The 27390-nt window shown below is 46.6% G+C and overlaps 2 protein-coding genes across 2 annotated transcripts in view; one reads left to right on the top strand and one right to left on the bottom strand.

Moving 5' to 3' along the window:
- Positions 1 to 9927, bottom strand: part of GRAMD4 (GRAM domain containing 4) — a 78045-nt gene extending 68118 nt beyond the window's left edge. Inside the window, exon 1 of the mRNA XM_050912232.1 lies at positions 9807 to 9927. Coding sequence (XP_050768189.1) covers positions 9807 to 9835 — 29 coding nt within the window. The 5' untranslated portion in view covers positions 9836 to 9927. The remainder of the gene's footprint in view (positions 1 to 9806) is intronic.
- Positions 9928 to 10552: 625 nt separating this feature from the next.
- Positions 10553 to 26940, top strand: LOC127023724 (histone H2B 5-like). The gene is made up of 2 exons (XM_050908010.1): positions 10553 to 10572; positions 25813 to 26940. Exon 2 carries the CDS (start codon positions 25842 to 25844, stop codon positions 26220 to 26222), a length of 381 nt encoding a protein of 126 aa, XP_050763967.1. The 5' UTR covers positions 10553 to 10572; positions 25813 to 25841; the 3' UTR covers positions 26223 to 26940.
- Positions 26941 to 27390: the final 450 nt, after the last annotated feature.

Below are 27390 nucleotides of genomic sequence, written 5' to 3' on the forward strand. Positions count from 1 at the left end.
CATCTAACACAATTGCTCAACAGTTAAATACGCACATGAAATTTTTTTATGCAATGAGTGAGGTCTGCTGTACTTTCATATAAGCTCTCAGATATTATGATGAACTTTTAGCCAGCTGAGAAGGCAGCCACCTTCAGGGTAAAATAAACAGATGTAGTTTGCTTCAGACAATAAGGAATACAAACTGCATGGAAAGATTTTCCATGATTTAACAAAGACAATAAATTGTCACCAACAGTAGACTAATGACTCCCAGACAACAGCTTAATACTTAAAAAGAAAAAAAATATTTATTGAATTCCAAAGTATTAACAGCAAAACAGAATATCAGTTTTGAACAGATCTCAGCCTCCAGCCAGGATAGCTATATGCATCCAAGTGAGATCCGAAGTGGACACTGCACACAGCCAGGCTTGCAGTCCACCAGGAAAACAGAACTGAAAATGCTGGTCATTGTTTCTTATTCAAAAAGCATATGCTGTCCCTTGCTCTGCTTTAACAGAGGACTGCTGAGGGCCAGAGAGCTTCACCAGGCAAATTCAAACTGCTAAGCAAAGTGAGCTCCACGTTCCTCCTGTAAAATATTCCAAGAAATGGTATTTGTGCCTCACTTGTTTTCAATGTGTTGTTGTAGAGGGCTAAGTCATCCAGCGTTAGAGGAAATCGTCCTTGGCAGAGCCCTCAAACTGGGGGAAGGTTGCTACTGGAAGAAACAGGCAAGAAGCAGAAGTAGCTTTAGAAAAAGTGTATTTGCTGTAAAAATGTTTCCTAATACAGTCTTCTGGGGAAGTCAGAACTATCCCACTTTGGCTGGTTATTCCCATAACTAAAAGTAAAAATAAGAGCTGTTGAATGTGCGTACATTCATCAGTCCCATAAGCAACCCCGCTGGGGATGGAAGGCAAAATCTTTCAAAATAGGCCCAGACCCTTCTATAAGCATCAAAAGCTTTATATTCAGAATGTTTCTCTGAAACAAAACAGGGCTAGCTCCAGATAATCTGGAAGAGACCACAGTCCTCATTTCTGCAGTGTTTTGCAAACTCTTGACATTAGTTTTAATTACTGCAAGTTTCCAGGAAGTTCTTACAGCTGAAGAAAATCTTGGGAGCACAGCACCCTGTAACAGCTGGCAGTTCTCTTACAGGATCAGTGTGTCCAGCCAGACACTCCATGACTTGTTGGGAAGGACATTCCTCATTGCACAATCCCAGGTGATCCCACAGAACTGCTGAGACTGTGCAGGGTTTTACACAAAACCAAGCCACACTACGTTTTCGTACAAAAGGTGATCTCAGACACTTGGCGAGATCTTTTGGGTTGCTTTGTAGATTAGTCTTTAAGAGGAGCATGAAGATCTTGGATAAAAGCACTGCAGAACTGCAAAGAATTATAGCGTTAATCAAACTGGAATAATGCCTAGAAGTGGTTTAATGCTTTGAAAAGTCAGACTACATAAAGAACGTAGTTATACAGACTCCACTTATTCCTACTCCTTCTGATGACATGATCCTTGCAAGCTGACGGAAGTCTACGGAGCTGGTTTTTACTATTATCTGATGATCACAGTCCAAAGTCACCCTGATATTAGTCACACGAAGATGCTTGGGATGTTTTACTGCTCTCAGGTCCCACACTTCACAGCTACCTTTGCCACACACAAACAGGATGGCAGCTGCTGGGAATCGAACCTCTCGGCTACACGCAGCAGGAGGAAGCAGCCAGGATCTTCAACGATGGTACGTGCAGGCAACTCCCTCGGCATTACTCCCTGTCTCACAAGGGAAAAGGTGAGCAAGAGGAAAGATGAAGAAAGCCCCAAACCCAAAAGTGAGTTCAGAGATAGGATCCCAGTGTACAGATCATCTTGCAGCTTGATTTTGAATCAGGTAGCCAAAGTTATGTTCACTGAGGGCCACGTAAGTGCAAGGAACATCACACCGAAGGTACACAGTATTTCAACTTTGGGTGCTGAACAAGCTATTTTTTTGTTGTTGCAACGTTGTATCTTGTTGCAATAGTTGTGCATCTTACAAAATGCTCAGAGCCCAGGCTACTGTTCCCTTCACTCCCGAATGAGGTTATGGATATTTTCAGACTGGTGTCTTTGCTGCTGCTCAGACATCTAAGGCTCGAATTGGGCATGCCACTCTCTCCAGCTAACCCAGAAAGCATAAACTCACCCAGTTTCTGGCAACATGTTGTCCCTGGAACAAAACCTACTACTGGTAGTGATCCAAAACCTACTACTGGTAGTGGTCCCCCTACTACAGGAGTGTCTGGGGAAGCAGCTTGTGCCTGAAACACACAACTATACAGCTCCCTAGACTCAGATCTGGAGTAAATTACAGTAAATTCCAGGGTTTAGACACCCACGTCAGTCCTAACATGTCCTAGTCCCTCCTAGTTAGGAGGGACCCTGAAGCTGTACAGCTACAGACATCACCTGGCCCTACCAAAAGCAAGATGGAAAAAAAGATATCCTTGTCAGGCTCATAACGCAGCATCGTGCACTATACATGGCCTTCAAACTACGTTTTAAAAGGTCCTTCTCTAGAGGCTTCACATTTCCCCATCCCTATGGCTGTGACACTGCTTAAATACCACTGACAGTTATAAATCCACCTGCCTCTCTGTAGCCCTGCTACATTTCTCCAGGAATTACAACATGCTGTTAACCTTGAAAAGTGCAGCAAGTTATTTTAAAATGCAGTTACTGTGCACACCTCAGAATGCAGAGACGAGATCCAGAGAGAGGAGAAGAAAAACACACAAACCATTTCCTGAATGTAGAAGAAACATGGAGCCTCAGGTAGCAAAATGCATGGTGAGAGGCTGGAGGACTTTTTTCTGAAGGTAGCGCTAGAGCTAAAACTCTTTTAAGAAGTTCTCTTTTGCATACACATTTCTAATTTGAAGAAGCCACTTCTCAAAAATCAAGCTAATGATAAACTTCAGGTTATGAAATAAACCCTGCTTTGAGCATCTAAAGATGCTTGTGTATCCTTCATTGAAAAACCCGGTACTAATTTTCAGTCTCCGAGAATTCGTTGGTTTCCAAACCATTGAAGTGTTCTGTATATAAGTAATCTGATACCCGAAATGAATATTGAAGGAACAAGTGGCTTTTACAACATAGTAAAAAATGCCAAGCATTAGTAATGCCAGATACTAATACAAACTGCTGACAGTCCTATCGAGAGCTCTGATAAGACAGTTTTAGCGGCTGGAAACTAACTGCACTCAGCCACTAATTGCATACATCAGGCCAGCATGGAGTGCATGGCTTTGTTCTCTGTAATTAAGATAAGTATAGACCTCTCACGTTATGCAGTTACTTTCAGGGGAGTACTATGGAAATTTAAAATGCATCTATTAACTATTGTATTTGGACACAGAGAAGGCAAGCAACTGCTAACTGCTTTTTCCACATCATTTTGCCACATTCTTTAAGAACCTTAAAAAACCATCTTAACCAACTACAAACACCTAGATATACAGTAGGGGACACTCAATGGTCAAGAAATGAGAGTGTCCCCTCCCACAGAGTTTGATGAGAATCCCAAGGATGAAGTGATATTTTGTGCTTTATGCCTTTTTCTTGTTCTCCTCTCTCCTTCCTGTCCATGAGCAGTGTTACCAGTGTTACACTAACAGTTTTATTCTGCACCTGAAGTGTTGACCTAAAAATAAAAACCCTGTTTACAAATTCTATATTTAACATTGACTACAGAGTTACCCATATAAGCATACAAAACAGACGTGGCAGAAGAAGGAAGCATCCAAACTTCCCTCGGTTTAGTTTGTAAGACAGATGCTCACCTTCAGGCATGTCACAAGGGAAACGCAGTAATGTAGAAAGTGCCCATGGAGCTGGCAGGTCAGCCCCAGCACGGTACAACGCAGCATGGGGTGGCTGCTGGAGAACCAAACCAGCCCACAGCAAGGATGTGCCCTCACAAACGTAAGCAAGCATTCATGCAAAACTGAAACGAGCTCTGTTTCAGACAGCAGTCCGTACGAACACACCCCAAGAAACACATGTACCCATGTGACTCAGCATCTAATGATTACACTTATTCAGCATGTGTAGCCAGCAAACCTAGTCATAAATCCCTTAATCACAGGTCAAAAGAGTTGTCAAAGCCTGCACTGATGGAATCAGGAAAACGCTGAAGTGTTTGGGGTTTTTTAACAAGGAACATCAGCTCCTGTGGAAGAGCAAAAGTACTCAGAGAAGCTGCATCAGTGACTTAGAGCACCAAAGTGACCTCTTGGACCTGCATCCTAAAAACACATGCTCAAAATTTACTTTAGAAATTTGTTATTTTTACAGCATGCTGGGAAATGTCAGGCCACAGCTGGAGTACTGTGTCCAGTTCTGGGGCCCCCAGTACAAGAGAGACATGGACATACTGGAGAGAGTCCAACAAAGGGCCATGAAGGGACTGGAGCATCGCTCCTATGGTGAAAGGCTGAGAGAGCTGGGACTGTTCAGCCTGGAGAAGAGAAGGCTCAAGGGGGGATCTATAAATGTATATAAAAACCTGAAGGGATGGTGCAAAGAGGATGGAGCCAGGCTCTTCTTAGTGGTGCCCAGTGACAGGACGAGAAGCAATGGGCACAAACTGAAACACAGGAGGTTCCCTCTGAACATCAAGGAAACACTATTTCACTGTGAGGGTGACTAAGCACTGGCACAGGTTGCCCAGGGAGGTTGTGGGGTGTCCATCCTTGGAGATATTCAAAAGCCACCTGGACTTGGTCCTAGGAAACGTGCTTTAGGTGGCCCTGCTTGAGCAGGGGGTTGGACCAGATGACCTCCAGAGGTCCCTTCCAACCTCAACGACTCTGTGATTCTGTGAAATAAAAAGACTAGTTCTCTTCAGTCACTGATGAGACACCTAGAACAAGTTTGACAGTAAGTTTGATGCATTCTTGTTAAGATGTGTATCTAGAACAGGTGATGTGTTCTTCACAGACCATCACAAAGAACTTGCTGCATTAACTCGGGATTTGTAAGAAGCTGCAACTAAATGGAATTTTAGTTTCCATTAAGATGCAGACAGACGTGGCTTTCAAACTAAAAGAGACAATTTTAGGTATTCTCAAGGCATGTTTAGAAAATACTGCCAGCGGTTTTTCTCCTCATTAACACAGGCAAGTATTAAACACATATAGTGACCCAAGATGCAAATAAAAAGGATTTTTCAAATACAACTGAACACGTTGGGAATCTTTACCTTCCACTATTCTCAGAAGCAAAAAAATGCATCTTCAATCATTTAAACATCTCTGAAGATCTGGTCTTGTAAGTCATGGAATTAAATTTACTGCTACCAGAGCGTGCACCAGGAGAAAGGACTGGCTGTTAAAGAGAGGAGGGGAAAACCAGCAAGAGCACTCCTAACCACAAATACAGTATTTTTGGTCTGCATCTGATAACTGCTCTTTCAGTTTAGTCAAGGCAAGAAGATTTACTGTGCAAAAGAAACTGTACTATTAAGGTGAATAAAAAACATCCAGAACTTACTCTCTGTGAAGACTGCAGAGCCTGTTAATATTTATGAAGTCTGAAGTGGCTTCAAAGACTCCTTACTTCATTTTCTTGTGTCATAACAAAAAGCAGCACTAACTCATTAAATTTTAAGGTGAGTTCACCACTAAACTATAACTGTTTTAATAAATTCTGACCTCCTAGGAAAAGTGCTAACTTCTTTGTTTTGTGTGTGTCTGTGTGTTTGTGTCCCCCACATCAATGACAATGACCACAAGATGAGAAAACTTGCATTTGTTCAGAAACTTGAAAGATCAAAACACATACGCCCTGGAAGCACCCAACATTATGACCCAAAAGCTACATTTGACAGCCGTATTTCTGTGCACAGATTATTTCATGGATTAACCTGCCACCATGCAAGGCCAGGGCAGTGGGCAGAGAGAGAATCTCTTTTGGAAGACCCTGATTAAGCACTTACTGTTAGAAGCTTTCCCTCTGATCAAATTCTGTGTCATAAAAATCATAGAATGGTTTGGGTTGGAAGGGACCTTAAAGAACATCTAGTTCCAACCCCCCTGCCATGGGCAGGGACAGCTTCCACTAGACCAGGTTGCTCAAAGCCCCATCCAACCTGGCCTTGAACACTTCCAGGGATGGGGCATCCACAACCTCTCTGGGCAACCTGTTCCAGTGCCTCACCACTCTCACAGTAAAGAACTTCTTCCTTACATCTAATCTAAATCTACCCTCTTTCAGTTTAAAGCCATTACTCCTTGTCTTATCACATTATAACAACAACACATTTGGTGAACTCATCTCTCCTAGCAGATATTATTGATATACAGATATACAGATATTATTTAGCTTAGAAAAAATCTCTGTAGGAAAGAAAAGGAAACAGTGTTACAGGATAAAGCTAGAAAGTTGTGTACTTTATTTGGGCCTGACACAGTCAGGTTTGGACACGAGCACCTCCAATTCAGGATAGCAGATTTTTCTGCACATAATACTGGAGTATTTTGGTAATAGCCAGGGCTCTGGGGACTTCAAAGTTAGAGAGTATCACTGCTAAGCTTGATAAATACTGGGGGTAAGGAGAGGGAGGAAGAGACTGGGACAAGCCACTGAATAGCTACATAGCTTTAACCCAAAAAATTCAGCAAGGTACGTGTTGCCCTTGACTCAAACATTCCTGAATAGCATTTATTTTCCAGACCTATAAGAAACAAAACATCAAGAAATGTGATCTGTTACTCCTTAAATAAAAAGATATTCACCATAAAACTGTTAATGGGACCATATGTTACACAAAACACAGACTCGTATCTTCAAGAATCCCTATGGATTTGGTGGTGACTGAGTCAAAAAACAAAGCATGACTTTTCAGCAGACAAAATGAGGTGAAATGGGGTCTTTAATTTTACAACAGATCTGTCATTGCTTTGGGGGTTAAACAGTTAATGCTCCTCCTTAGCTTTGTAGTCTCTGTATTAAGGAGTGAATATTCAAGTATCAGAGTGATGCTGAAGACACAACACATATACGTAGTATCACATGTATGTATGTCGTATGTATCCACAGACAATGTTCCATACCCCAGAAGTATACCTGACCTTTAACAGCAGCACTAATCACTTCTAAGACACTGCAGAAGTTCCCTTACCAAAATAAAATACTAAAGTTGGGGTTTTTTCCCAGGTTTCAAACAATACTGAATCTCTTTGGCATCCGATATTGCCCCAGCCATTCACTCTTATAATGAACTTCAGTTCCTACAAGCTTTGAATATCACACGCCAGGAGGAAGAGAAGGGGTAGGGCCAGGGAACAGCTTCTGCATTGGCTACCTGCTGTAAATCACCGGGAATTAGTTTCCAGCCAGGCAGACAGCAGGGCTGTGTGTCAGCCCCCTGATTTTGCCTCCTCAATCGGGATCTCCCCTCTGCCAGTCTCTCTGAAACCAGGTCCGAAGAGCGGAGCCAGGACAGGCTTTTCCCAGCTGCTGCCCTTAATTCCTCCCTCCCCCACAGGCGCTGACGTCAGGTCACCAGGCCACAGCGATGCTGGCAAGGCGGGCAGGAGGGAGGTCAAAGCCTGGGTGATGCCTTCACCCAGAGCAGAAGCCGTACCGCACCAAGGAGCGGCACACGTACGTTCAAGTAGCAGCAGCCTCCCCTGCACCACTCGACTGTCACCCCCTGACCCAGGACGTGCTGAGCAGACCAGGTCTCACTAGTGCCACAGTTAAAAGAGAAAAAAACCCAAACCCATCGGTCTGACACTTCAGCTCAGGTTAGCCCCACCTGCCACCGGCCAAAACCATCTCCAAGAGCTTACCTGCAGAGCTGGAAACACGACATGGCTCATCTTCAAGTCAGTCTGGCATCTCAGCCCAAAACCACCTTTATTATGGCAGAGGGATGAGCCAAACATACTTGTGGCCACCATATGAAAAACAGCAAAACATAACTCAGGCTTTCAGGGATTTTTGCACAACTTGGTATCATAACACCATCAATTAATTTTATATTTTATCAGTTTCACAGCTAGTAGCTTAAATGTCAGCTTCAGAAGAACAGAGACTAGGACTAAAAAAAGCCCTCCCTTTTTGAATAACTAGATAACTAGATATGGCATTTGATAACTAGATAAGGCATTTTTAAAAAAAGGTTTAAGACAGCTCACGTCTCTAATTCTGAGGAATGAAACTACTTATCACATGTTAAAAACTAAGGCAGGATACTGTCAGATAATGCAGAGCACAGGCACCTGGGATCCCTACTTTATTAAATATTTCCCCTCCTCACCCACATCTCAGCCACCACTGGAAATGCGATACCCGAGAGAACTTGTTCATCAGTCATTCCACATTCACACAAGCTTAACAGTACCACATCTACTCAGTGTAAAACTCTGCAGCTGCAGTAACGAAGCATGACACGAAAACATGACAAAAACCTGTCATTTTCCCATTTGCCCCATACATGCGTTTAAGCCCAGTGATGACCCACGGAAGCACGCAGGAGGCCCACAAAATACGTGCACACCTATCGGACCTTTTCTGAAAGAGTCCAGGTTGACAGCTTGGACTGTGAAACAGCCATTTACCTGGCACCACGGCTCTGCCATCCCCTCAGTCTCCTTGAAAGTAAGCTGTTCAGCAGCATTTCTCTGCTCCTACCCCTCCAACAGTCCTGTGCCTCATCGCTCCACATCAAGATGCATCCAGACCCTGCATGCTTTGAGGGATCAGTACATTGCCAGCTACTATTTAATATGGACATGTGGCCAGCCCCTAATCCAGCCAGGCTCAGCTAAAGCTCAAGAAGCAAACCTCACAACAGAAAAAACATTCCCAGGTCTTATTTCCAAATCGGATGCCACCCAGATGCCACCCCGGCCAGGGGGAAGAGGTAAAGGACGGGTGCGATGCAGCTTGCGCTGCTCCCTCCTCGCCAAGGGAAATCCCTGCAAGCACTGTAGGAGATACTACCATGATCAAAGCCAACTGCACGGCAGCGTGAAGACGAGGAGCAGGTCTGGCAGGGACAGCGTACCAGCAGCCGCAACACGGTCCCCAAGACAACAACAACTCGGGAGACCAGCTAGGACGAGCTACGTTTGTACATAAAGATGTGACATTTACCAGGTTCACCGCCACCCTACATGCGCTGTGTTTACTACAGCCTATGACTCCTGGCGCCGGCGGTTCACCCGGATGGCAGCGGTGATGCACACCTGTCCCCGCAGCCCGGGATGGCTCCTCCGTGCTGGAGGGGCGCGGGGAGGAGAGCAGAGGTGCTCCCCCGCCCCGGGAGGGGGGCGGCCGGACGCCCCCAGCGCCCACGGGGATGGTCTCCCGTTTCCCGCAAACAGATCTTCATCTGGCCCAGAAAGGCTGAGCCACCGGCCGAGCTCCCCGGTGGCTCCCCCCGGAACCCCCCGGTCCGCCCCCCGCCGCCCCCTTCCCCCCCAGCCCCGGGAGAGCCGAACAAAAGGCGACGGAGGGAACGGAGGCAGCAGCCCCCTCCCGCGGGTTCCCGACCCGGGGGGCGGCGGGCTCTGCCCGGCCCGGCCCGGCGAGAGGCACCGCGCCCCGCACGCAGCCCTGCCCCGGGGTGAGGGGGCGCGTCTGTCCCCCTGCCCGCGGGGCCAGGGTGTCCCCGCCGCCCCGGCCCGGGGAGGTCGGCGCGGGCTCGGGGCGGAAAGGCTCGGACAAAAAAAAAAAAAAAATTATTACGATTATTATTGCTATTATTAGTATTATTATTATTTCCCCCCCCAGAGGCGGCCCGGCGGGGCACTCACCCTGCTCGTAAATCGGAGCAAACTCTCATTCACGCTCCCCGCGGTGCCCAGGCCGCCGGAGCCAGGCGACGCCCCGAGAGCCGCCGGTCGCTGGGCTGCGCTGCGTTGGGCCGGGCCGGGCCGGGCCGGGCCGGGCCGGGCCGGGCCGGGCGCCGCCGGGGCCGGGCGCGCCCGCTCAGCCCCGGACAAAGCGCGGCGCCCCTGCCCGCTGCGGGCGAGGGCGGCAGCAGGTGCCCGTCCGCCGCCGCCGCCGAGGCCGTGCCGAGCGCCCTGCGCAGCCGCCGCCGCCGCAGCGCCCGAGCCGCTCACCGGGGCCGCGCCGCGCGCCCGCCCCGCCCCCGGCCGCCGGCGGCCCCGCGGCGGGAGCCCGCAGAGGCGGGGGCGGGCGGGGCCGGCGGGGCGGCCTATGGGCGGCCGCACGGGCGGCGCGGCCCGCAGGAGCGCGGCGGCGGCGGCGGCGGCGCAGCCCGGCCCCAGCTCCCGCGGCCGGCGGCGGAGGCGGGTCCCGCGGCCCGCCCGGCGTGGCGTCCGCAGGCTCTGCGCGGAGCGGCAACGAGCAGCCCCCCCCAGCCCCGCCGCCGCGCCCGGCGCGCACCTGCCCTGCCCTGCGCCGCGCCGGCGCCTGGAGCTCGCCTGCGAAGGAGTCCAGACGCCTAGCAGGCAAGATCCTCCATACTGCGCTGGCTGTTTATGGTGCAGTCCGTGCTGCCCTCTGCTATATGCATTGCACACCGGAATAGTCTGCAGCGGGGATCGCGCTGTCTAAGTATGCTATTTGTTATACAGCCTATACCGTAATGCTGGGTATGGGTAGCGGTAGCGTGCGTTGTGGCCGGATCCGGCCCCAGCAGGGTCAGGGCTTCCTTGTGCTCCGGGCTCGACAAATGCACAGACACGGCGGCAGCCTTGCCTGTGCTTTGCTGTAATGGTAGGAATCGTATCGCCGGAGCTAACTTGCGCTCCGGTTAACCGGGGGCTGAAGGCGAAGCACGTGCCCGAGCCTGGGCGAGGCGGCGGCAGGGCTGGGGGCTGCAGTCCGGCCCGGGGTACCTGCTCTGGGCCGCCGGGCTGGGCTGGCCGCCTGCAGCCTCACCACACACACGCTGAGGAAACCAGGCCCGCAGGGAAGAGGTCATTCCTGTGTATAGACACCTCTATGTCAACACTATGTCTGTTTGTTAATTATTTAGTTAACATACAGGGCTGTACGCCATTGCTCGTGCACCGTTTGTTGTCTTTTGCGCTGCTTGTTGTTAACCCTGATCTCTTTTTCATAGCTTAAGAAGTACAGGGAGTATATGCCATAAGAAACCCTTTTATTTCTCATTCCTCTCATGTCCCATCTTCTGGGTTTGGTGATGCAGGGACTGCCTAACGGAGTGGCTGCCGTGCAGCGTAAGCAATATTATACAATTTTCTAATAGATTTGTCTACCTCAGCGCGTGCCTCTAGCGCAACGGAGACGAGCTGTGGTTTGCTGCACAGCATCCTCCGGCGAGCCCCCGGAGGGGGTGGCCCTGGCTCCGCTGCTTTTCTCCAGCAGCCTTGTCCGTTTGCAGGGTGGTGACTGATGGCATGTTCTGCGCTCGCCAGCGTCCTCGTATTTCACGTCATCTCGTGCCCTTTGCATGTGGGCTTTGTAACTCTTTATTTTTTGCGATCAAGAATTTATGAATCAAAAGATGGGGGAGTGGAGCCATGTGGAGGCTGAGTCAGATTGCGAAAAAGGAAAGCCAAGCGAGACTGTGCAATTGCATATCACATTTACAAACACGGTTTCATTCATCTCCATATGTTGCTCCTGTTACTACTAATAAAGCTTTGGTTTCTCAGACTGGTGCTACCCTGGGAACACTGTTTGATCTTCCTGGGGTTTTTACTCTATAGCCTCCATAGTATTTGTGTTATAGTGTGTTATTGTCCCGATTATGTTTTTATTACATCAAACAAATGCTAATAACAGAAAGAATTTGATGCTATGAATGTACTTCCCACACCCTCCTCTTTTGTTCCTATTATTCGATGTGCAAAGGAGTGACATTATTTACCAGCAGCAATTTTTTCCCTCTATACTGGTAAGATTTCCTAACTATAAAACAAAAAAAGCTTTTTTTCCCTGAGCGCGCACCGCTGTTTGCTTCCTCTTTCTTTCCTCACCCTGCTAATGATACCCAGCTCCATCAGGGTAATTTTGGAGCTGCAGGAAATCTAGCTTTGTCTACTGAAAGATTTCTACAGAAGCCTCTATGGGCAAAGGGAGCCAGAGAGCAAGGTCTGCTTTAGGCGTAATGGTGTCTGGGGTTTTCTTCCCTGGCAGGGAGGTATAACTGTGGAGCGTACAGTAATTAATTTAATCCAACATTGGGAAAGAAGGAGGAAGAATGAATGTATTGGAAAAAATAAAGGGGTTTTTTAAGTTTCAGATGTAAGGTCTAAGTGGCAATTTCAATGACCTTCATGATTTCTATTTTAGACAAAAGGCAGCAACCTAGTACAAGGGTATCATTTGTCTTCTCCTGGCCTCATCCTTTGTTCCCCTTGAGTTTAGCCTGTCACTTCCAAGGGCTTGACTCTGTCCCTCGTTGGGGCAGCAGCACCTCTCACCCGTGACTCTCAGAAGTGCTGTTCTGGCAGGTAATTTTTTTTCTCCAACTGCTTATTTCACATCTTCTCTGCTGTGCAAGGTCTTTCTTTCTTTTTATGACCCTCTGAGTCTCTCTTCTCTGTGTCTTATTTATGCTTCAGTATTTCTGTCTTGCCAAACACTGTGCTGGTTACTTTACCTTCCCCCTTCTCTCCGCTTTTTGTCCACTCATGCCTTTTCTCTAGTTTTTTTCCCCTTTCATAGATCTTCTCCTTCTTCCATCTTTTTTTCTTTTTTTTCTCTTTTTCTGTCCTGGTTTTGTACCCTGTCTTGCTCTCTCCTTTCTGACATCTCACTTCAGTCCACTGCCTTACTCTGCCGTCCTCTTGACGTTTTTTTCTCTGCGCTGTTCCTTTGGTCATTGTCCTCCTCCATCCTTTCTCCTGACTTACATTTACATATATATGTGTGTGTGTGTATATGTATATCTCTACTCCATTCCAGATCTTCCATTCTCCAGCTGAAACAAAGAAATGACTCATGCTGATAGTCTGATCCTATTGCACCCCTTTCTCAGCACCTGAAATATGCTGCTCCCGCCCATCCTCAAACACATGTATTGGGTAGACTGAAGAATTAAGTATGTGGGAAATGTTCCTAAATTCAGAAGTGGACTTGAGAAAGCAGCTCGCTCAGGCTGCACTGTGAACAGAGCAGTTATTGTGCTCCCACTGACAGTACCAGGGGAGGACTGCGAGTCCCCTGAACTCAAGGACCTGATGGCATTTTCTTCACATTTCTAAATTTCTGATTTTTGGTAATGAAAAGTCTATAATTTTAGACAAGGGACACTGCCATCTATTTGAATTACCACTTGAATCCTGGACTGATCCAAAATAAGACCCCACAAAATGCTTTTCTTTTCTCCCAATTGTTTTGTTTTATAGATTTGTTAAGCCACTTTTGTGCAGCTATTGGGAGAGAAATGCTTTTCTCCTCGTCAGAGCTAAGCTCTGCCTCTGAAAAGGGCTCTATGTGGGACGAGACTGGGATCTCGGCTCGTCAGCTTCCCTTTTTTTCTGGAGCCAGAGGGGGAGGAGAGAGCTGTGACTGTAGGATCATATGCATTGGGTGGGAGATGGAAGAATAGATGCATAACCCAAAAATGCTACATTAACCTCAGGGGGTAGGGGTGGAGTTGTTTAATAATATTTCCCCTTGACTATCACTGACTACAAACAGCATCATTGAAGATCAAGGGCAAATGTTAGATTTTGCTGTTTAAATAAGACTCTTAGTTTAAAAAAAATCTGACTTAATAATTAAACTTTTTTTTTTGTCTTTCAAAAAGCATACTACTAACTGGCTGGAATGAAAACAGCTCCATCCCACAGATTCCACCTCCGCTTTCTGGAAGCTTACCTGACTCATAAAGAGAGTGGGGGATTTTATATGCCACCTACATCAACTCAACATTTTCCTTTGTGGTGAGAGTTAATCACCACCCTTGTCATAGTATGTCACCGACCCTGTCAGGGGGGATTGTTTATCTTTCAAACCAGCCTTAAAACTTCTTATAGAATAGGGTTTTTTTTTTTCTGAATTTGGTGAAAATACACAGGCAGTCCATTGCAATAAGGTTTTCTGTGTTATTTGTTAAAAACTAGCGTTTACCCCAGGATCAGGGAAGAGAGAGTTTCCATTTGCAGAGGACTCATCTCTGATGTGAGATGTGCCACCTGGAGAGTTGAGATGCATCAGCTGAAGGTAGAGGACCATCCCCCAGGTAATCATTGCAGGAGGTGTGCGCCGAGGAAGAAACTGTGTGGGGGTGTAGCCACGATGATCAAGGATTTAAGAGGGCAAAGTTTTGTCAGCAGAGGCAATGTTTATATTAGACCAACAGACAGAGTCAGGAAAAATGGACGTGCTTTTGGGCACATAAAATCTCTCCTTATAACCTGTTTGCATAACCTATGTGACCCTGTTTCTTGTGAGGAGGGAGATTGTATGTAGTAGACTGATATTTGTCAAGCAGCAAATACTACACAAAAGAAGACAGGAAGATAGGAATGAGAACAAAACTCAAAGGTGGCAATATAATAAATACAGTGTGCACAGGAGGCAATGGAAGAAGGGGTAGGAGGAACTGAAAGCGCACCTCCGGGAAGGTTATTGGGAGTTACAAAGAGGACATGAGTTACCCTGGGAAGTGAGAGGAAGCTTGAGCAGAAAAGCATGTGACATTTTTGCAGAAGAAATTCTTGAAATGAGGTACAGGGAGTGCAGAGAGGAAGGAGCAGCTGAGACTGCTCTGGAGCTCAGCACTTGAAGAGAAATCCTAGTGTGAAGGAGGGCCAGGGAAAGCGTTTGGTAAGAGTCTCCTCATTTCTCTGTCACAAGGGCAGGCAGAATCAAGGAAAGGGAAAAACCAAAATAACTGAAGAGAACCGTTGACAAATGTGGATGAAGGAAGGGTAGAGAAGCTGCTGCCGTGTTGACAGAAAGGGAGAAGTCCTCTTTGGGTCCTCTGTGGGACCTGGAAAATGATTGAGTAACAAGTGGGGTGCTACAAGACAGGAGCATAAGGAACCAGCTGTCTGACCGTACCCAGTATAAATATGGGTTATTTCCATTCTTGATGTGTATAAGCCTTAAAATGCATTGCAGATACAGGAGCTGTGCCCTGAAGATACAGATACTGCAGCTGTCTTGCCCTTCCTGTCACACCTTCCTCTTTCTCCTACGCCAGAATTAATCCCGTATTCTCTCGTCTCCTGCACTGTGGGTCCTCAGCCCAGCTCTGATAGTCCTTCTTATTGATTGCGCCTGCCTGATAACTGGGCACAACTCAAGATAAGGACTCAGGAGTCACCCACAAAGATGTGCTTCTTGAAGCAGAGGCACTGATGAGCTCTGCGGAGGGTGCGTGCTGAGAGAGGCACCAGCAGGGAGGAAGAAGAGCAAAGGGTGAGCACTTCATCTGAGGAAGAAGCAGGTTGGGAGACTGTAGCAGTGGGGAAACTAAAGGTGTGGAAGCCTCAGGAGGAAAGTGAGTGTAGGAGGATGGAGCCACGGATGGTTAAAAATAACAGTGTGGTGCAGATAAGGTGGCACTCCACTGGCATTTTAAACCTGCTGCCTTTGAAAACCATTCTGTGTTTTGAAAAGCAAGCCTTACATTTAATTGTTCTAATTGCTGCTGACCAGCCATGACCGCTGGCATTCTGGGGCTGTCATTTTGTCCAGCAACCCCCATTTTCCCCACTGCAACCACCCGAGTGGTTGCAACCGAGTCTTCAGCAGAGAGCTCTTTGCACCCCTGCCTGACGTAAATATTGATGTATCCCTAATTATGCTTTGATTTCTCTGTAAGGGAGATGGCCTTTTTTAGCTTGTATCAGTATAGTGACTGGCACACTAAGTCCATGTGATAATGATGCTGTCACAAATTAGAGCTAAATTAAAACACCATTCACAGGCAATCTGTACGATGTGGAATTTGGGCATGGGCTAACCTGGCCTGAAAGCCATTTTTTTCAATGTTTCTGGAAAACTGCAAGCTTTTCAACCCTTGGCTGTTCAAAGTCCTATGTTAGTCTCTGTACAAATATCACGTGTTGGACGAGACCAAGTGGCAGCAAACCTGCTGGGGCTTTGAAGCTCCTGGCACTTGTAATGGGTGTGAGAGAAAGAAGGAAGGAACAGTAAAGAAAAGAACAAAGGAAAGGGAAATGCAAAGTGAAGGACCTCTGTGCATTTTGATCACAATTCTTCAGTAGCGCAGCAACATAGAACAGAAAGACATTGTCTGGTTCATGTAGAGCAGTTACTTGCTATTGCTGGAGCCATATCCTAGAAAAAAAAAAATCAGGTTTTGTCTTTGAACTGTGGAAGGTATGGGTTTCTTCATCTTTCTCTGCTCCTCTGTTGCCCTTGTCCTCCCACTTCCAAGTAAGGTTGTAAGTAAGTGAGGTTCCTTCTTCTCATCTCCGGCATAAATTTATCCATAAACATTTTTAAATGGTTTATTGTCAGTTCTTGTGCCAGAGTTTACTTTTACCTTCAATAACTCTTGCGTCCTAAGTGCTCACCCCTATCTATTTCTGGAGAGTAGCCAGCTCCCCTCTTCGGTGGAGCTTTGCCGTGCTGTCCCAGCCATGCTTTTCTCCTCTCCTTCCATCTAACAGGCTCTCCATTTTCCTGCTTCATACAGAAGATGACCTCTAACGCTCAGAGGACTGTCCGCCTGTGGTAATGTGATCTAGTGGCTGCAGCAGAGAAAGGTGTCAGCAGTCCTGGATCGTATTCCCAATCCGGTTATTGGATGATGTGAGATCCGGGGAAGGAGATTTATCTTTGTCTCCCCGCAGGCTCCAGTAATAGTCACACATCTCCATTTTACAGTAAAATTGCTATTACCATGCCAAATTAATTATTAATACACACATTACAATATTTTCAGTATCCTGTAGCAATGAAATCTGACTCTGTGCCACTCGCTGCCCTTTAGCTTGTGGCATGGCATGCAGTCCTTTTGGATGTACCTGCGTGGTACCCACGGCTCCTGCATTTACACTCCATGTTCCCAGGCACCCATGCTTTACAGCCATGATAAAGCAGCTTTCACATATTCCTGACTTTTTCGTTAATTGCATGCTTTCCACTAATTTTTTTTAATCATTTTCAGGACCTGCTGAAATGTGAGTAATGGAACTGGGAAACGATGATTGAAGTTAGAGATCTCATTTAGAAGGAATATCGGTCATGATTGATTACAGCTGCACACGTCATGCCCTCTCCTGGCTCTTTCTCCCCGCCTCGGGGGAGAGTTGGTCATACTGCCCAGGTCTGTTAAGCATACGTGCATTAGACCCATATACATTGCATAAAGGTTGTTAAAAAGTTTTGCTGAGTTTATTTCACCCATGCCATTGAGGATATGTGGTAATACTTAACGTTGTGATGTACCCATCACATCACTCTTAAAAGCCTTAATGACCTTGGTCTGATCTTCAGTTGAATTTGGCAACATAGCTTTCCACTTCGGCATGGTTTTATATCCATACATATTATTCCTAGTCAACGCAGTATGGCCAGAGTAAACATTTTGGGGTACGATCCCTGCTTTTGTTTCTTTTTGCTACACAAATTATCTGTAGCACTGGAAAAGGTCACAGAAACCTACTGAAACCTGGGGATGGGGCGTGTGGTAGGAAGAGGTGCTACACGTGTCTGCGTTGGTTCCCACATAACTCCTGCCTTAACTCAGAAGCAGCTCTCATCTCCTGGGGGTTCTTCTCCCTTTCCCACCCACTCTCCCCTTATGGCCTGCAGGTGTTGGGCTGTAGCTTCTCTCATATTTTTGGCCATGGCTGAATTAGCACGTTTTTAATGGATGCCTTTTTCAGCACCAATGAAGATAGTCTAGAATTTTGATAATTCTCTGTTACTCCATAAAATCCATAAAAATAGTTTGCTTAAATGCCATAGCAGTTCTTTAGGCTTATTATTGTTACTGATTTAGAGACCATGGCTCCATTGTAGAAGGAGTTATTTAGATATAGCAGACTCAGTGAGTTTATGGTCTTCTGCTTTTCCAGAGAAATTGAAATGATGAGGTCAAAAGATCAAATGATTTTCATTTTTGATATGGCACAGAGCAATTTATTTTGAATCTGCTCTTTTTATTTTCAGTAGCATAGGGCATCATGGAATAACTAAAGCACCTTTCTGATTGTGGTTTAACCCCAGCCAGCAGCTAAGCACCACGCAGCCGCTCCCTCACTCCCCCCGCTCCCAGTGGGATGACCGAAACCAGGACACTGATGTGTAATGGATCGTTAGTATTACAGACCGCGGTCACCTATGATTTTTGTTCTCACACCCATCTCCAATAGTGTGTACTTTGCAAATCACCAAGAAGATATGTACAGCTTGCGATGCTGCCGAGTAGCTGAGCTGCTGTGATGTCCTGCTTGCTTCTCCTGCCCAGCAGGATTGCTCCAGGTCAGTTGGAGATCATCTGCCTGTACGTGGTTAGCAGGCTCTGTCCTCTCCATGCCTTCAGAGCAACTTTGCTGAGTTAGTCGAAGGACAGGAGCTAAACCCTGCACCGAGACACAGGGTTGCTGCTGACAGGTTGACCCCCAGTGGGTCCAGTTGAGTTGAAGTGGGATATGAAGGGAACAGAAGCCTGTTGCTTGAGGAAAAGATTCGTGGCAGAAGCAGCAAATCCTGAGGACTGGGAAACTTGGAGAGGAAGCTTGTGCTGAAGTTTATGTTGTGTTAAGGTTTTGGCTTATTGATAAAACCCCAGGAAAGGAGTGAGCCTGGTTGTGTTCTCTGTTGGACTGTGTTAGTACTGAGGGCTTTCCGAGGATGGCTGCGATAATACAGCTTTCTCTTAAATCCTGGCACTCTGTGGGAAAGCTGACTGGAGTGTAATTGTAGCAGATGCTGGTACTGGGTGTACTCTCATAAACATGTAATGGGTATTATCTATGGAAAACATCATTTCTCCTTTTTGTGTTTATTAGATCGTGTTGGTCAAGCATGTAGATCAGAGATATCCCAAAACAGGTAGATAATGAGTGCTCTTATAAAGAGCAGATAGAAGTCGTGCTAAAGCTTTTTTAAGTACTCAGTTATTTATTCACAGTAACAAAACTTTGATAAAACGCGGAGTCTGATTTTATACAGTACTGAGCCTCCTGGATTCCAGTGGAAATCAGTGATGTCGCCTGTTGGTGCTAAGCTTCTCTAAACATTGTATTTGTGGTTTCAGACCCAGGTTAAACCCCCATTGACTTGAGGCGCTCCTTTAATTAGAGTAGGGACAGCAGTATTTAGCCTCCTGACAGTCATTCTTCTTGCAGCACTGTGTCTCTCTGTTGCTCTGCTTGACTCATGGATAAGATTTTCTTTTCTTTAAAAATTCAATATATCATCTTCTCTGCAGAGAGCTCTGATCTAGGGTCCTGCTCCTTACTTTGTACATAAACATTTCTGATTGACTCCTCCACAACCCTGAGAAGTACTTGCAGCTTGGGCAGAAGTAACACAAGAAATTACAGCTGTTGCTGCTGATTAAAAATGTGTTTTCTAAAATCATAAATGGAAGTGCTAGAAAAGAAGAGAAAAGATTACTGTAGGGAGTAACCTGTACTGAACTCCCAGGCAATGTGTTAACACAAGAAATGATGAGGATCAGTCAAAGAGCTAGGATGCCGGTGTATTTCAGCGCTCTGTTCTGCTTGTATGTCTTCTAAAGAAATCTAAAGATCACTTTGAACATAGTGTATCTGTGTCGGAGTGAGTTTGTAACATTTCTTTCTATGTTAAGGAGAAGGGGGCATCTTCAGTTTTAACATATTTTCATGGTCCAATACGCAAGTATGAATCTCTTCACTAGAAGAATTGCATGTGTGTATCCAAGGTTAAAAGTTAGCCATTTAAATGATAACTTTACAGGAGCAATCATATAAAATGCAGCAGAACATGTGAGATTGGGGATGGGGCCTTATTATTGATACTGGATTACCTGGGAGGAGGCCTGGGATCCCAAAACTGATCTCTGCGCCCCTCCACCATTGGAAATTAGAAATCAGGCATTTCAGACTAGTTTACCTTATTCTAGGAAATTCTCCTCCTCATTACTTCAAAGCAAATATTACCTCATCGTCACATGCTAGACAACATACCAAGAGAAAAATTCTTTCCAGTCCAAAATATGACTATCAGTTTTTGCATGAGGCAGCATCACCGATGTCTCACGGTGACTCATCGCGCTTCTGATTTGCTTTACTACCTAAGGCAGAGCTTGCTACCAAATAACCATAAAATATCTGCTTGTTTTCTCAGGTGTTACTATTTAATGGCACCTGTTGGATGAGCAAATTCTTTTTTAATAGCTTCCAGGTAGATCACCATACTTTATAAAAAGGAGGAGATTTGCAGTTTGCAGAAATACGCTGTTCCAATAACAGTCATTTGCTGACATCTGGTAATTTGTAAACTGTATTTACCAGATCTGCTGTCTGTGCTCTTAAAAGCATTTCAGAGCAGATGAAGCCATTAGAAAGCCTTTTCCTTTCGGTGGAAACATTCCCTAATTTGTTGCCCTTCTTTGTGTTTCAGAGTAAAACAAAAAGCAGCAACAAATTTCACTTTACGTTTCTTGACATGTAGGATTAAAGCCAAGCTTTCTTTAGTTTATACAGCAAGAGAAACTAAGGAAAGGGACAATAATTGGACAGAACTAACAGGACATTCCTATTTAAGGGGCAGAATAAACAGCAAGTGCCCACTGGCTCTCATTTACTCTAGCAAGGATTAAAATAGATCATCAGAAGATTAGCAAATATCAGAATATCAGATGTCCAAAAGATGAGAGCTTGAGTTTTTCCTACAAATGTTTAATTTTTCACCAAAACCTCCTAAGAACAAAGTGCTGATTCTAGAAATGTAAGTTTTATGGTTGATTAGGAAATTACAGCAAGGGAGCAGCCCGGTGGGCATGGGGATTTATGGTGGATGCCACAGAGCTTATCGCAGCAAGGACAGCTTTTAATAGGAAAAAGAAGAAGAAAATCCAAGTGCTGTTTCCACCTCTGCATGAGGAGTGGTCCAGAAGGCCAGCTAATAGTCCACCCGTTGTCACCCATGCACACTGCTGGCACCAGCTTGGCACTGGTCCTACAGACTCAGCAGCAAGGCCAAAAATGAACAAAAATGCAGGAGCTTCCCTGCCTGTCTCTCTTTCCATCAATATATCAGGCCTGGGGAAAACAGAGACAGCATCAGGCTTCACGTGGGATTTCTCAGCAGGGCTCCTCTCCCATCTCGGATCTGAGAGACTGCGGTGATTTGTATCTTTGAATATGTTTTCAGTTCATTTGCCTTTTAATGATGCTGAAGAAAGGGGTGTCAACACAAAGGAAGATGTATCTGTCACTCCACACTGCTCTGGTTTCTGGCAGCAGGCAGGCTGCTGCTTCGAGCTGGCTAGAAAAAATGTTGTGGTTGGTTTTGTTGTTGGTTTTCTGAGGAAGGAAAAAAATGCCAGCACTGATAACTGATTGACTCAGAGCATACAAAGCCGTAAAAAAAAAATGTGCCCAAAGATTTTCCTCAAGAACCTGACACCTTCCAAATGTCACCGTGATGCTTCAGAGTGCCTCCTCTTGCATGACCATAACCTGTGTCCCAGGGACCTCAGTGGCTTGGACCTGGAGATGAACACCATCTCTCCTCCTTAGGGGTCCTTGTGGGAGTCTCTGGCTGTAGTATCCTGTGGGAAATGTCCATCGGGGGAACACAGCTCATAAAGCATGTTCTAGGTGAGAGGTACCCAGCTACAGTCTCCAAGAGTCACAGAATGGCTGAGGCTGGAGGTGCCTCTGGAGAACAGCTGGTCCAGCCCATGCTCAGAGCAGGGTCGGCCACTGTGGGTTGCTCAGAGCTGTGTCCAGTTGGATTTTGAGGATCTCCAAGGATGGAGACCCTGCAGCCTCTCTGAGCAACCTGTGCCAGTGCTTGGTCACCTTCACAGTAGAGAAGTCAATCATGATGGCAACACTTCCAAACACAAAAACTAATAGTTATTAACCTCTTCAGGTTTTCTCTCTCTCTCTCTTTTTTTTTTTTTTTAAGGAAAAAGAAAGAAATGCAACTGTTTTCATAAAAAGGAACCATTTTTTAAAAGGTCACCTAGTTTTCCCTCAACAAACTCTCCACATGGGCACTTTGGGAATAATCCCACTACTTCTGTCTTCATACCGGAGCAGCACCTGCCTGTGGATTGCGTTGCACTGTTGACAGAAGGGTTGGTGATACTGTTGACCATTATTAACATTATTTATTTAGCACCTGGCAAGCGCAGTCAGGCTCTTTGTGCTAGGCACTGCCCAAACAAACTGGAAGGAAGACAACCTGTTCCCAAAGAAGGTGTTATTTACCTCTTAAACAGTAGGCTGCAAAGAAATGGGTGGAGGGAAGCAAGGACACCGAAGCTTTTGTGCTAATCTCTGAACTTTCGCATCATTGCTTCCGTCATCATGGACGTACATGGGAGAAGAGCGAGATCCTGGCCGCACTACCTGAGGGCATTAGCTGGTCGAGTGGACAGAGATGTCCTGTAGGTGTGACCTTTTCTGGAGACATATGAAATCACTGCCGTGCCTGTTGGGCGCTGTATTCATTTTTTAAAAGCTGCAGTACAAGTGCACTTAACAATTAATACATATTTTAGAAGGATACACTTTTTAAAAAGCCTAAGAAAGTCATTTACATTTTTCAGTTGTGGTGTTTTTCAGTCAGGAAATTAGCTCAAGAGAAAAAGAAGCAAGTGCACAGTTATTTCTTCTCTTGGAAAAATGCCTTTCCATTGAAAAGACATATTTTCGAGTCTGCAAACAAGAGTGGTAGGGGATTTCTTTTCCTAATATTGCTTCCCAAGTAGAGGAAAAAGGAAGAAAAATCGTGGTTTCACCAGAGGAAGAAAATGTGGTGTTTAAGAGGGCAGGTGTCAGAGTTTTGAAGGGTGTCCAGGACTTGCCTTTCCAAACACCTCCACTGAGAAGAGCACCCAGGAAAATTAAGAAAGGGGATGAGGTGGCAGAGTCAAGCACATATAGCACATGAAAATTATGGTTTTGGAGATTTTAAAGAAGAGGTAAGAAATTCATCTAGGAGGGCACGCCTGGGTACCCCATCCTCAAAGCAAAGCGTGGAGCTCTGGAGGCTCCTTCCAGCTGCACATTTCTGGCATTTCTGTGACACTGTTTATTCATATGCTCAAACTGAGCATTTTGCCGTGCCAAGTCTCAGAATCCACTTTGGTCAAAACCATCCCATGTGTTTCTGGACATGGTCTTTGTCCATGGTTTTCCACCTAGCTCAGCTCACTTGGCCATGAAGCTTTGCCAGGGCGTGAGTTCACCTGAAGGAGAACTACTCTCGCAACGTGCCCATCTCCTTCCTCTTGGTATGAAACTGCTTTTCCTTTAACTTCAAAGATTCAGCAAAATATGTTAGTTTATGATTGCCAGGTGGTATAACCACATACGTAACAACTACAGGTTTCCTGAAACTAGGAAAAGATATTAATGTTCATAAACTGAAGCTAGCTAGAAGAAAGCATCAACAGCTTTCAATACATTTGTTTGTTTTTTCTTTTCTTTTTCTTCCTATCCTCCATACCTGATGTTAGGTTGCTAGTTATTGCAGGGATTTGAGAGGGATTTATATGTATTTACCCAGTGTTGGTGTTTGGGTTTTTTTAATATTTGCATGCTTTAGTCATGAGCAGTTTGAGGTTCTGGTGTGGCAAGGAGTTGGTGGTGTGCTTGCAGCCTGTTACATGAAGTTTTCCTATATGCTGGCCTTTTCCACCTAGTTAGACAGTATCCCATTTTGGAGTGACAAAATACTTCTTTTTGCAAGATGAAGCAAAGGAAACTTGAACAGGTCTCTCAGGTCTCACAAAGGCAAAACTCCCATTAATAGCAAGGAAGAAACTGCTTTGCTTGAGCAAAAACTCAGTGCTAAGGACACTGGTGCCAACTTTTGCTTGTAGCCAGACGGGCATTTTGGAGGGCTGTGGTGGAGACGTTGCCTCCCCGCTCCCTAGCATCCCGAGCAGTGCCAGCCTGCCCTTGCAGCTGGGTGTACCCCCACTTGAAATGCTCAGCGTTGCCCTTTGCCCAATACCTGCCAGACCATGCGCTGCCAGAGCCCAGCGTCGGTGCCTCGTAGGGTAAAGCAGGCACCAGCGGCCCTGGTGCTTGCTGCGGGCAGAAGGCAGCATCTCACGTACGGAGGATTTGGAGCCGCGGAGGTTTCTCGCATGGTTTGGAAGCAGGAGCTGGTATCCACCAAGACATGGGCAGGTAAATCCAGCCTCAGCATGGAAGACGACTGCTCCCACAGGGAGCAAACAGGAACTTCTTATAGACGTGGTTGCAACACAGCTGCTGTGTCTGGCTTTGATTACAGATGCAGGCAACAGTGGAGAAACCAGGCCAGGATGGAGGGCGGCATCTCGTTCCTTCCCAAGGAGGAGAGGCAAGGCTGAGCATGCAGCCGTTGCTCTGGCACAGGCACCGTTTAGGTCCCTCTCTGATGCTGTGTGTGTGCAGACCATATGTTACATCCCAGCTTTCTCTCTCCTGTTTACTTCTATCCATTTTCCCATGTGTCGTCAGCCCCGAAGCTCTTTTTTCTCTTCTAGCGTCTCTTGGCCAGCAGACTGTAATTCCTAGGTCATCTTCAAAGGAGGCACAGAGCAGTAAAAGCCCAAGCCCTGGGGTGATGCTGGAAGCTGATCCTCCAGTAAAGCCTGGAAAAGCCTTGCCTTTCAAGGGAGCACTCAAAGTGTGCTCTGAAACACAAAACCGTTTACCAGGTTATGACGCAGTTATTCCCTTGACCCATGTAGTAAAGCACATGTAAATTTGTAGTGTAGGGGAGGCACCCAGTTTTATGACAGGTTTACATACTGTCTTTTTGTTACTGCACTTCTGGATGACAGGAGTCAGCTGCAGGTCAGGGCTCTGCAGGCTGTGGCCTAATGAAGAAAAACTCGGAGAGAGGATCAGGCATCTTTGATGTGAACTGGCCAGTGGAGGCTCGCTCTCTCGAGAGCAGAAAGCGCCAAATAGCAGGAAGCAATTTCAGTCCATGTAGCTTCTCTCCATCAACATGTAGCCCAAAAGCACTTTGATTTTTTCCTCCTATCCACATTCCTGTTTCTCTGCCAGGCGATTCCTGCCACCTCCTCTGAGCTTTTCTACTCTCTGGTATTTTTGCTAGCTAATGTGAATACTGAGAGATTCCCGTAGCTCAGCTAGCTAGCTTAAAACTATGTGGTTTTTGTATTCCACTGGAATGCATGGTGTAAAACAATAGCCACAGAAACACAAGCACCCTCAAAATAAACTTGTACCTACATGCAAAGAAAAAAGGGTCTATTGGAGATTGTAATAACCATATAAAATCATTTTGATCAGTCTCATATAAAGGTGGCTTCAGTGATATCTTGCAACAGTCTCCAGCCCATTCCAGCAAGATTTAATTTAATCCATGCTGCAGTTAGTGTTTTCTTTGGAACTGCAATGTTTTTCTCAGAAATATGTTCACCCTCCAGGCCATATTTACTAAGTAGATGCCAACTAGGCCTGGCTTCAGCGATGTTTCGAAGGCCAGTGTTACGGGGATTTAAACAGAAAACAACAAAAAACCATACACAAACCAGAGCAGTTCTCGCTGGCAGTTCAAAAATGCTTGCACGGGGTCATGGTGTGTTTGTCTCAGATTCAGAGATGTCGCTTGTCTCCGACTCAGACTCTCTCATCTTTCAGTAAAACTATACTGTAGAGGAACAAAAAAGAATTTGATTTTTCTGATGTTCTTTCCAAGCAGCTCCAAGACTCAGAGAAAGAGCTCTCAGGATGCCAGAGCCAGCAAAGTCCACCTCTGCCCCCAAAAAGGGCTCCAAGAAAGCCGTGACGAAGACCCAGAAGAAGGGCGATAAGAAGCGGCACAAGAGCAGGAAAGAGAGCTACTCCATCTACGTCTACAAGGTGCTGAAGCAGGTTCACCCCGACACCGGCATCTCCTCCAAGGCCATGGGCATCATGAACTCCTTTGTCAACGACATATTTGAGCGCATCGCTGGAGAAGCCTCCCGCCTGGCCCATTACAACAAGCGCTCCACCATCACCTCCCGGGAGATTCAGACGGCCGTGCGCCTGCTGCTCCCGGGAGAGCTGGCCAAGCACGCCGTCTCAGAGGGCACCAAAGCCGTCACCAAGTACACGAGCTCCAAGTAGCCAGACATCACCTCTCCAATGGGACCATCGAGCACCGGACCCTCCGCGCAAGCACAGGTAGGCAGCCGCGGTCCAGATAAATGTCACAGCTATTATCCACAGCAATTTACAGCCTTGGGATGGGCATGAGAAGCTGCCTGGTGGAAGAGGAGACGGTGATCTGGATGTCAGCTGATTTTCATAGTCTGTTCGGGACGTGCAACAGGTTCGGCAAGGCTGATGGAGGAGGCCCCTGCTTTCACATCTCATCCGAAGGACTGACCGACTGTAGTATATCCAAACTCTCCTCTGTGCTTGGCAAACATGCATGTTTGGCGCTGGCGGGGGAGACTGGCAGCGGCAACACAGAGACACCGTCTCTGAAGTCTTCCTGTTTGGCTGCTTTCTCACAGTCATCCGAGATGGGCACCAAGGAGTCAGCGCTGGTATGCTCTCCCTCGTAGCCCAGATTCATCCTCGTGTACAGCGGCATAGCCCACCCCATGCCAGCAGAAGTGGCATTGACAGCTACTGGGCACGGGCGGTAGAATAAAATCCGTATTGATTCAACAGCTCTCTGTGCTTGACAGCCTGTTTTAAAGAGCAAGCCTGGCAGGCAGGCAGATGCCCAGGATGATACCAAGCAGTGTTCCTCCTCGTCACTCCCAATGGATGAGCCACCAAGCAGGCTGAGGGTGCCGGCGCTGGAGCTGCCCGCTGCCTCCCACCTTGTGCCAAGGCAGACGGACAGACAAGGGGGGATGTTGGGGCTGGGTTGCTACCTTCCCCAGCTGCTGCTTTGCCTGCTTTAGGACTTGCTTTGGTGTGCAAGACGTTGATAATTCTGCTGCTTTTCAGAGACTTTTCCTGCCTCGACGCTGCCTGGGCACGCCCTTCCACCATAAGCGTGGGCGAGACGGGGTGGTGCCCATGGGGGTCCCCTCTCCTGCGAGTGCTAGAGTGGTGCAGGACAAACAGCACAGAGGTGTCAGGAGGGAACTGAGGATTTGGGAAGGCATCTGGAGTGGGAGCAGAGGTGGTTAATGCAGTCAGGGGGAGAGGCAGGCTCCCCGCAGAGATCACTGCAGGCAGCTCACCTGGCCCTGCCTTCCCTGCTTTATTCACCAGTTAGAAAGCAAAAGCAAAAACTGGGGCTGGGTGGATATATAGGGACACTTGCCTGCATCCC

Source organism: Gymnogyps californianus, chromosome 1, assembly GCF_018139145.2.
Source record: "Gymnogyps californianus isolate 813 chromosome 1, ASM1813914v2, whole genome shotgun sequence".
NCBI classification, from domain to species: domain Eukaryota; kingdom Metazoa; phylum Chordata; class Aves; order Accipitriformes; family Cathartidae; genus Gymnogyps; species Gymnogyps californianus.

What these genes read in the sequence shown, in the direction of transcription:
- LOC127023724 (XM_050908010.1), top strand. Translation starts at nt 25,842, where the DNA reads ATGCCAGAGCCAGCAAAGTCCACCTCTGCCCCCAAAAAGGGCTCCAAG.